Source organism: Arachis ipaensis, chromosome B03, assembly GCF_000816755.2.
Source record: "Arachis ipaensis cultivar K30076 chromosome B03, Araip1.1, whole genome shotgun sequence".
Classification (NCBI taxonomy): Eukaryota; Viridiplantae; Streptophyta; class Magnoliopsida; order Fabales; family Fabaceae; genus Arachis; species Arachis ipaensis.
Genome location: NC_029787.2, coordinates 4,940,214 through 4,951,599, shown reverse-complemented (window position 1 = coordinate 4,951,599; position 11,386 = coordinate 4,940,214). Strand labels below are relative to the sequence as shown.

The 11,386-nt window shown below is 32.5% G+C and overlaps 1 protein-coding gene and 1 pseudogene across 1 annotated transcript in view; both read right to left on the bottom strand.

Moving 5' to 3' along the window:
* The window catches only part of LOC107632332 (protein DGS1, mitochondrial), a 7,292-nt gene extending 3,466 nt beyond the window's left edge, over window positions 1-3,826 (bottom strand). The window contains exons 1-7 of the mRNA XM_016336027.2: window positions 3,503-3,826; window positions 3,226-3,337; window positions 2,869-3,072; window positions 2,569-2,706; window positions 2,244-2,405; window positions 1,145-1,339; window positions 234-328 (exon numbers count right to left, since the gene is read on the bottom strand). Coding sequence (XP_016191513.1) covers window positions 234-328; window positions 1,145-1,339; window positions 2,244-2,405; window positions 2,569-2,706; window positions 2,869-3,072; window positions 3,226-3,337; window positions 3,503-3,711 — 1,115 coding nt within the window. The 5' untranslated portion in view covers window positions 3,712-3,826. The remainder of the gene's footprint in view (window positions 1-233; window positions 329-1,144; window positions 1,340-2,243; window positions 2,406-2,568; window positions 2,707-2,868; window positions 3,073-3,225; window positions 3,338-3,502) is intronic.
* Window positions 6,898-8,268, bottom strand: LOC107634106 (annotated as a pseudogene).

Genomic DNA, 11,386 nt, shown 5'->3' with positions numbered 1-11,386 from the left:
AGTAGATTGAATCATTGAACCATCAGGATTAGAAAAATTATCATCCTACATTCACTGGTGTAAATTTCAATAAGAAACTGAAATTTTCCTTTCATTGATGCATTGTTTTTCTTTTATAAATATTGTGTACAGAGCATCAACATAAAAAACAGTAAACAATCTGTTCCTTTAAGTTGTATACATATCTGATTTTTGAGTATAGAAAAAGAGGGACAATGTGTGTAACCAACAACCTGTGCAGTTTGTCAGAAGTCAACTCCAGCTCTGCAGGGTCCATAATACTCTGCTTCTTGAATGTCTCGAATAGATCATCTTTGATGGACAAAATCTGGATATCCATTGAACTATAAGAGGCTTATAAGTTATAATTTTATGCTACTTTATGATTCGTAATCTTTAGTGACGATTTCAAAGGATGTAATTTAGTTACAACTAATAGCTTTTAAGGAATTATGGAAGTATAAGTACAAGTAAAATTTAGATAGTAAAATAAAGAATTTAATTTTGATGGGCAGTTAGTGTAAAGCAGTTCTACACGTGCATCCAATTACGTATTGTCACATCAGCAAAATAACCACTTTTTAGTTTGACTGCGGAATGGTTATCCAAAAAAACGGATGTGATTGGACAATTGTGTAGAAGTTTTATACTGTCAGTGCATCAAAATTAAATTTATAAAATAAAATAAAAATATTACAAGCTTAAATTAAGATGGGAAATAACAATCTAAATATTGTCCTTATCTCTGATGGATTTTAATTGTATTCTACCTAAGTGCATCACAAATCAACTAGACTATAGAAAATATCAATCATTGTTCCATTCTTCTCTTTGAATGGAGAGGAGAGGCAGGAAGAATATAGAAGACAAGCCATTTTCTCCACTGTTTGTAGAACATGATCCTTTAGGAATAAATTATTATCAAATACGTCTTCTTAATACTATTTATTTTGTTCTTGCTAATTATCAATAGATTAAGAGCAAAAATCAGGTTGAGTAAACTGAATAATGGGAACTAGACTTCGAATCTCATAAGGGCATCTCGAGTTCAAGCCCCCTTTACTTTGTCCAAGAGTATTTTCACATAGAGAAAAAGAAGATGGGGGGAAAATGCATGATAGTTAGTATTAGTCAAGAACTGTACCGGTTGTTCCACGTGATCCTTATAAAAGCCAACTGTAGAATCCTTTGCTTTTTGAACCCAATTATCAAGATCAGAACTTCCCATCAAACTACTATGTCGCAAGAGCCAAATGGAACAGGCAGACAGACCAATTGCACCACATGTATAGCCAATCCAATATTGGGTTATTTTCCTTGGTTTTCTGTGGTTGGTAACCTGAAAAAAAAATAAAAACAAAAAATTCCAGCAAAGAATTTTGTCGAAGTCATTCGTAAACCAACTAGTTTTACCCTAACAAATAGTTGATTCATTGTTCGATTCATGAAACTCCATATATATATAGTAGGTTGAAGAAGCTGGATATTGACTCCAGTCAAGACAATTTTTCCATTTCAACAGCTTCTAAGGAACCAAGGAGGCAAGGTTGGAGGGAGGAGAGACTATAGAGGCTCAAGTAGTATCCAGCATGTATGTACTCATGAATTATAAAGTCCAACAAATAACACCTGATGGTAGGGTTTACTATTTAACTTCTTCACAATTCACAAAGTTAAGAAAAAGGGTCCTAACAGTTGGTTCATAGGTGAAGACAGGAGAGACAGGGAGAGAATGTGATAAAATAACAAGATGAAAAGTTTGGTAAGCCAACTCTGGGAAAAACCACAGTTGAAAACTATAATCAGTAAATCACCAACAAATATCTATCATTCTGATATCTGAGACAAGGAGACTCTAGTAATACATAGTGATTAAACAGCAATTCCTTTAGAGGACTCCGTAGTGTGTCTTTTGTAAATGTTACAGAAGAAAAATAGCTATGAGTTCAAGAGTGCTAAACAGCAATGGAAATAAACATTACCAATACTAAAAGAATTAGCTGCTGGAAATTGAACGATGAACTTATGAGGAATAGATCCTTTTTTATTCTTGCTCACAATCTTAAGTTACAAATAGTTTACAATTTATACTTTATACACAGTTTAACCATTAGAAGGCCAGTTTTATTAGTAGAACTCTAATATATAAACACTTTCTCAACTACCATACAAATATAAGCAAAAATTTATGACAGTCATCTCCTTGAGAAATTGACAAGACATCATAAGATAGAAGCTCTTACAAGAACAGATATGTAAGAATCCAGCTTTTGTAAATTTTGATATATAGAATTGATAGCATCCCTGATTTCACAATCTGTCCACTGGGAATCCTCCTGATTTATTTCCGGCAGCTTCTTAAACAGCAGTGGAATTGAATAGCTTCCATCAACAGAAGAATCAGTCTGAAAAGTGAATGTTGGTTCCAGGAAGAAAAGGTTAAATATGGACAAAAAAATTACCAAATACAAGTTGAAAATTTACTGGAGTAAACTGTACTTTAACAAAATTTGGCCGACAGCAATGAGAATAACATGAAAAAGGAACAATTAGTTTATTCATGTATACCTGATGCGCTGCATGTAGGTGACCGATTGAACTTTCTAATATTGAGAACATTTCATTAAGCCTAACCAACAATGAAGGCAGCTTATGCTGTGGATCTTTCACCAACTCCTCTCCAATTTTATCAACTTCCACGTAAAACTGAAAACCAAGTCAAGAGTTTAAGTCAACAACTGAAATCATAAGTTTATGTCTCAACTTGATGAAAATTACTTAATAACAAAACTACATTCCTTGATGTGATCGCAAAAAACAATTATTATAATGATTTAAAACTAAGGCGGGAATTTCAGCAGAGCACACCTGAGCTAAGAATGTTGCCAGAGCATATCTCAAGCTACTCAAAACCGTTAGCCTCTCATGTATGTAAACAGACGCAGTCTGGCAAAGATTCTGCACCAAAGATCCTTGAGCAGCATTTCCGCACAACAACTTAGCTGTTTCGTTGATAAAAGCGCTCGGACCCCTCTCAAAAACCATGAAATAAGCTTTACTAGCATCCGATTTCTGAACACATAAACAAGTTACAAGCATAACTGTTTGCAGAACACACATATTTGAATATCATGGCTAAAGATGCTGAAAAACTGTAAATCTTAAAGAGTGTATCAAAACAAAATCATGATAATAACGAACGAAAACAATAAAATAAAATAAAACCTCTGATTTAGATTGCCAAAACTGGAGATTCTTCTCTATACTATGCAAGTTCAACAAAACATGTTCCAGTATATCCTCCAATACACCATGCACTCTAGATTCCTTTATGATCCTGCAAGATAACATCATCATAATCAAAACCTAAACCTAGCATCATTGCACGTGAAAAAAAAAGGCATTATACAACGCAGAGAAATTAAATTCACGAGTAGAATCGAAGCACGTGATTTCGATTTCAATTCAGTTAGAAGTTATCGGAAAATGAGAATGAGCATACATGGAAGAGTCGCGGAAATTGGAAGGGAGAGGAAGCGGTATGCATTGGCGGTGGTGGATTGATCGGAAAGGAGCGGCGAGGTTGGAGAGAAAGCGGAGGAGATTGGATGGATGGAAGGGGTAGAAAGCGCGAAGACGGTTGCGGAGGTAGTTGGAGTAGAGTGAGACGATGGCTACGTTGCTGGTTTCGGTGGATTCGGTTTCCGCCATTGGAAGCTGAGCTGCAAGCTCTTCGCGGCGGTTACAGTGTTGCTTGGGAAAAAGGAAGAAGAGAAAGATGTGGAAGCTTGTGTTGGATCACGTTTTGAATGTTTTGAACTTATTACCCCTTTTTCTGTTTAATTAAATCGTAGTTGACTTAGTTTTCATTGTAATAAACTAGTAACTAATAAGTTTTAAATATTTTTAATACGTAATAACCAATAAGTTAAATTTGTCAAAGAATTATAATTCAAATAGCATAAAAGAGACATGTGAGATTTACACTAAAAAATTTATTAAGATTTTAATTATATTAATTTAATTTCTGGGATTTGAAAAATTGCCCTAAGTTAATCTTGTACATGTTACTACCTTTACAGAAAACGAAAATGAGACTAATATAATGTATTTTTCTAATATCAAGAATTAAATTAGTATAATGGAAATTTTGAAAATCTTTTTAGAGCACAGCGAATTTCAAAAATTACTTTTGGTTTTACTCCAAAATTTATTTGATACTTTGTTTCTAGACCTATAATACTATTAAGAGATTTTTGCATAGGATTCCAATAAAAATTGGTTGTGACTCTAGGGTACGAGTATTCTTGAGAAGGTCAAGGGACTAAATTTGGCTGTTTTTATGGTATTATTTTTGGAAAAGTTTAGAGGGTTAAAAACTTTTTTAAATTTTGGTCCATATGTAATTAGTAAGAAAAAATGAGCTATTAGATGAAATTTCAGACCAATTTTACACAATTAAAATCATTATTAATAGTTATTTAATGGCTACAAATCACAAAAGTTACTTACCTCTGACACTTCTCATTATTTTGACTGTTAGCTATTATTTCCGCAGATATTTAATAATCACAGATGTTTATCACTAAGTGCAACGAACGTATGAAACCATAGGACATTGTCTCAAATATTATAATAAAATTAGGAAAAAAGACATATAAGCCTCTGACTTTTTAAATTTTTGACAAATACATTTTTTACAAAATTTAAATACAAAAAAGTTCATGACTTTAACAAACGGAAGACAATTTAGTCCTTCCGTCTATTTGTCTCTCATACACCAAACAGAACTGGCTGACGTGGCTGAAACTGTGTCCAAGTGTCTGGTGCAATAAAATTCGAAGGATAAATAAGTCATTGACGTCATTTTGCAAATAAAGTTCGAAGGACAAATAGGTCCTTGAGAATTTAGTTCATTATGCTTCTATATGTATCATATATTACTATCCAATTGAAATATACCTATATTATGTATCATATATTACTATCTAATTTAATAATCAAATGTGTCACATGACACTCTTATTAAAATTGAGAAAAAATATTTTTTTTTTCAAAATTAATAAACTCTTTTCCTAAATTCTCTCATCTGACTTTTGTCAACTTAAGACTTTTTTTGTAAAAATAGTTTGATTTTATAAATCTTTTGTGCCATGCATAGTTTATACTGTTAGAACAAAGTGAATTATAATTTAAAAAAAAAATATTCTCGTAATGTTATTATGGATAATAATACTAGTTCTAATATAATACACAAATGCACTAATGCTAACTTAATAAATGAATGATGCACAAATGAACTAATGTTAACTTGATGTATAAATGAACTCATGCTAACTAATGCCACTGGTATGATGAAAACTAAACTAATGCAATTTAATAAATTCTAATATAATACACAAATGCATTAAAATTGAACTAATGCAATTTAAAAAAAAAAAAAAGTAGAAACAGAACAAGCCCAATTTCTACAATTTTAATACAAATAATTTAAATTGCAGAATACAAGTTAACTAGATTTCAAAATACAAGTATAATTTTATAAACTAAATTCTCATAATAGAAGCATAATAGAAGTATAATGAACTAAATTCTCAAAGACTTATTTGTCCTTCAAACTTTATTTGCAAAATGACGTCAAGGACTTATTTGTCCTTCGAACTTTATTCCCCTTCCAACGTGGCACTGTAACGGACACCTGGACACCGTTTCAGCCACGTCAACCAGTTTCGTTTGGTGTATGAGAGGCAAATAGACGGAAAGACTAAATTGTCCCCTGTTTGTTAAAGTTAGGAACTTTTTTGTATTTAAATTTTGTCAGGAATGTATTTGTCAAAAATTTAAAAAGTTAGGGACCTATCTGTCTTTTTCCCATCAAATTAAATATATTTAGAATAGCTTGAAGGTGGAAATGAAAAGTGGGGATGTATCTTTGGATTTTTGGGGTTGTTTTCGTGTTAATCTTCAGATCAGAGAAATGGTCTTTATTGCAAGACTTTAGTGAATTTAAAGAGATAGAAACAATGATATTTTTAATCAAAATGTCAGTTGGAACAAGGATAAGGTTCTCATATTTATTATATATTATGCGGCTGAATATGATATTGTTAAGCATACTAACCAAGTGACTAATGATATCTCTTTGATTGATTTTTGGTGCCATCCTCCTATCAATGTAGTTAAGCTAAATTACGTTGCTAGTCTTTTTGAGCAATACCATTTGGCTAGTGATTGACGAGTTATGTTGCAAGTATTCTGGTAGGACTCATAAAATGGTGTGAACTTTATGCAATTTGAATGGGTCTTTGTTTGGCCTGAAAAAGTAGGAATAAGGAGGCTTATGTGAAACAAATTATTTGGAGGCTTATCTTATTATAAACAAAGAATTTGCTATAATGCGAATGGATAACAATGACATTTTCTGTAAGATTGGTGAGATGTTGCAGCAAAACTATGTAGTCCACATTCATTTGATTCAGAGAACATCGAACTCAATTGTTAATCTTTTAGTAAAGATAACAATTAAATATAATCTATCTTATTCTGAATTTCTCTTCTTTTATAGTGTTGTTGAAGAGATTATTAAGAAGAAAAGATGTCCTCTCTGACTTAAGTGATTTTTATGTTTTTTTTAGTCACAAAAAAAAATAGTAAAATTTATTATTTTTTATTAGCAATTAACAAATAATATTTTAAAAAATAAATTAAAAATATATTATCGAATTACAAAACTAAAAAATCAGTCTAATAATTAAAATATTAGCAAAAAATAACAACTTCTATTGGTAGTTTAGTTTTATTTTCTTTACACTATAGTACTTTAGTTAGCTGTTTTAAGGTCATAAAGAAACTCAAACAGAAAATTTTTCGTTGTAAAGCAAACAATAATGCAAATCAGCAAGTAAATGTCACCATACTCTCAATTATAACTTCCATGTTCCATCAATAAGTAATTTTTAACTTTTTATACATTCTATTGATGATATATTAATAATATTACACCCATTATAGTATTTCAGAGCATAGCTACATTTATTCCATACATATATTAGTGAAAATTAAATACATAGCTAGATAAGTGGTCTAGACACTGAAGCAGCATTATCATTTTCATTATCATCATCATCAGTAACAAGCTTGAACTCTTGCAGCTCCTTGAAGTTCAACCATGGCTTCATAAACTTGTTTCTTCTCATCACCATCTTTTGCCTCCATAGTTATTTCATATATGCTTCCAGCAACTACTTGCTCCTTTGCACTTATCACCCTCACAAGCTCCAAGCTTGAATTCTGCAGCAGAAATTAGAAATTATAAACATATTATTCAAATACAAAAATATTAATCACTTGTATTTTCTCAATTCATTCGAACTAAAAATAATACTTCAAATCATACAAGTATTAATTCTTAAATAAGAATCTCCCTTATTATTACACATAGAAAATAACCCAATTTTGAATAATAACCCCACTAACATACTAACATAAAGCACAAGACTTTAATAAAGTGACAAAAATAACCCAAATTAAAATGAATTATATATTTTATCTGAAAAAAAATTAGAAATATAGAAGTAGAAGACGAAGAAGAAGAACTGATTTTTTGTTATGTTCTTCAAGAGCAAAGTGAGCAAGGTTCTGGATCTCAATGCTGTTCTGGCTTCCTTCAACCACACGATTGCCACCTAGTGTAGCCATTTTCTCTTATCTCTGATTTCTTTTCTTTTTTCTTCACCCTTTATTATTGACTTTTTTTTCCTTTTCAATTACCAGAGAGACCTATAAACCAATATAACAGAGAAACAACAAAATGAAATAGAGTGATAGGAACGCCAATGTGAGTGGATGACGATGCAGTGCGATAGAAAATAATTTCAACAAAGAAGGATCAGATTCAGAATGGTGAAATAAAAAATTGAAAGCAATTCTGAATTAAGGAGATTTACCTGTCAAGACAAGGAACAGTGGTGGCACCTGACGGAGTAAAAGAAAACCAGTGGTGGCAGCGGAAGAGGTCACGGGTTTGCAGCGACGGAGGGAGAATCCACGGAGGACTTGCGAGGGAAGTCAGAGTCACCGCCGAGAAGAGGGTTAGGGGTTTATGGTGGGACCAGCGATGGTAGGAGTAAAGTCTCACATATGCCTATTAAAGAACAGAAGTTTATATTGTTTAGGAGAAGAGAAACTGCTTTTTCAAGCTTGGTAACGCTAGCTTGTTTCCTAAGTAGGGGCATTAGTGTGGCGGATTTGGGCTTGCTGTCCTGTTAGCTCTAAGTATAGAGCACCGAGCTTGACTCATGACAATATAGAGGAACAACAGGTCACTGCTTTCTCAGACCGCATGGCCTAGTGGATTGGGCCTTTCATTTTTTTGTTTTTATTTACAACTGAATTTTTTTTTACAACAATTAAAAAAAGATCTCTCATAATATACTATTTTTTTTTTGCACAACCATTAAATAATCTTTTCTATTTATATTTTTTGAAAAATAAAATTTTAAAATCAAATAAAAATTAAATTTCACACTAATAAAATTTATAACTAATCAATTTAATCCCTATAACTTTTAAAATTTATTAATTAAGTTGAGTTTTATAACTATCTAGAATAAACTACTAAAATGGTATTCGAAAGTTTATATTGTTAAAAAAAAATTCACAAAATAATAATATATTAAAATAAGCCTCTAAAAGATTTAAAAATGAGGCGAAAAGAATCAGATATATATATTTTAAAAATAGATTTTAGAGATCAAATTTTTTATTCAAATATTTATAACATTGTTCTAAGTTCTTCGCTTGACAAGTCTCACTTCGGTCATATATATTAAAGCACATGGGTTTATAAAACTTATGAGAAGGTGTAATATTTTTCGAACTTGATAATACGAGCTTGTGACCTGAGTGGGAATATTATTGTGATGGAACATGGGCTTGAATATTCTTGATAGGGCTAAATGGATTTGCAATATGCTGTCCTGTCCTCTCCAAGTTGAAAGTTGGGCCTCGGAACTTGGGCGTAGGCTGGAGGGCAAAGGGTTAACAGGCTGCTGCACCCTTGGCCCACATAGCTTGGTATGTCTTGCTCATAAACCATCATTTTTTCTTTTTTAACTATTCTTTTTTTAATAAAAACTTTAGAGGTAGATTACAGTTGAATTTTTTTTAACAATTAAACAATCTTTTTCGTTCATATATTTTCTTTTGCACAACTATTAAACGATGGAATACTTTTTTTAACAACTATTCAATAATTTTTTTCATCTTTAAAAAATACTTTAGAATCAAACAAAAATTAAATTTAACACTAATAAATTATCTAGCTAATCAATTTAATCCTTAAAATTTTTAAAATTGATTAATTAGGTGAGTTTTATAATTAATTGTTGCAAATAATGGATGGTTTTAAGAGCTTTTAATTGATATCCATTTTGTGAAAAATGGAATTTCGTAGACAAAGTTATGGACGCTGCAAGTTTGGTGTATAAAGCTGTGTTGCAGGGTGGCAAACTGGTTGCAGAATGCTTTATGGGCATTCTGCCCATTTTTTAAAAATACCCATCCACGCATACGCGTGGCATGAAATTTTGGCGACGCATGCGTACGCGTGTGTGCATATTCACGCGTACGCATGACTCACGTGTACGCGTGACTTGATGTACGCTCCACGCGTGCGCGTGGCCTACGCGTACGCGTGGATGCTGCCTGCTGCAAAAACCGGTTTTGACTGTTTTTAAACAAATTTACCACTTCTAAACCTCCATTTTCTTCCCTTTAAGGCTTAAAGTATGGTTCTAGGTCCAGTAGATAAAAGAAGCTAGAAAAACAAGATAACTTGAGGGTGAAGAAAGTTGTAAATGGTGGCTTTTATGAAGAAAATAAGAATGTTAACGAAGTTTAACGCTAAGGCTTGATATTTGATGATGTATTGATAATAATTTCCATGGCTTATGAATAATGATATTTGAGATACGAGTTTCCCTGGGTAAAAGCCGTGGCTCGCCACCACATGTTCCAGGTTGAATCTCGATACTCTATTGATCCTACGTCGTAAGGGTGACCGGACACGTATAAATTCTCCGGTATGGATAGCCCCATTGAGTGATTATATGATGAATGAATGTGAACTCTATGCATAGACTCTTGGGGATGCGCGACGGGGGACAGTCTAAGGTTTTCGGATTTGTCGGGTTGGCTGGATAACCGACAGATGGGCCTCATTAGCCATAGGACAGGCATGCATCATATGCATTTGTTTGTTTTGATTGCTATACATTTCCTGGGTTTGCCTAATTGATATATATCCCCTGCTACCTGTTATACTTGCTATTTGTACTATCTGCTCATTACTTGTGCGTGAACTTGCTTTGTTGCTTGTTTCTGTTGCATTATGGATGATGGAGGGATGGAGGAGATGGAGAAATGGTTTGGTGTTAGGTTAGGATTGGACTTGAGTAAGTTAGGTAGATTTAGAATACCTACCCCTGTTTATGGCTTCTGTTTAGTACTTAAGTTGGATAACTGAATAACGGAGTTCTAGGATTGCCTATGGCATTCTTAGGACCTTATTTATTATACGTGTGGTACTTTTACCATGCTGAGAACCTCCGGTTCTCATTCCATATTGTATTGTTATTTTTCAGATGCAGGTCGAGAGGCTCCTCGCTAGGCGTCTGGATCCTGGGAAGCGAAGTAGTCCTTGGGTGTATTTTGGTTTTCTGTTTATATATATATGTATATATGTATTTAGCTTACTCTCCAAGTAACTTATGTATGCTGCTCCTCTTAGAGGTTGAGGGAGAGATAGGAGTTTACTTTAGTATTTTGGTGTATTTTGGGGATACTTTTGTATGTTTATATGTATATATATGTCCTCCGGCCAGCCTTAGTTTCGCAGGCTGAGTCAGGGGCTAGTTATGCTGTTTCCTTGGCTTTCCTTTATTCTTTTGCTTATCTTTATCATGTTCCTATTAGGTTTCTTAGCACGCAAGTAATCCCTTCCGTTGAGCATTGCGCTTTTTATTTTGCGATTTTGTTTTACCTGTTTTTCAAGGCTCCTAGTATATTATCTTTTTCCACTATTATATATATATATTACTGTTTAGAGGTCCGTAACACCACACTATCTCTGTTCTACGACTTAAGCGTAAAACTCTGTGTAGTAAGGTGTTACACCAAACAATCTATAAAATAAAGAAATTCACAAAATATTTATACTTAATAAAGAAAAGGTGTAGCATGCAATAAACAAATAACTCAATGTTTATAAGAAAAAATAAACTAAAATATTTTAAAGCAGATTTATATGTATTTATTAAATGTTATCAATTATCAAATAATAATAATAATAATAATAATAATAATAATAATAATAATAATAATAATA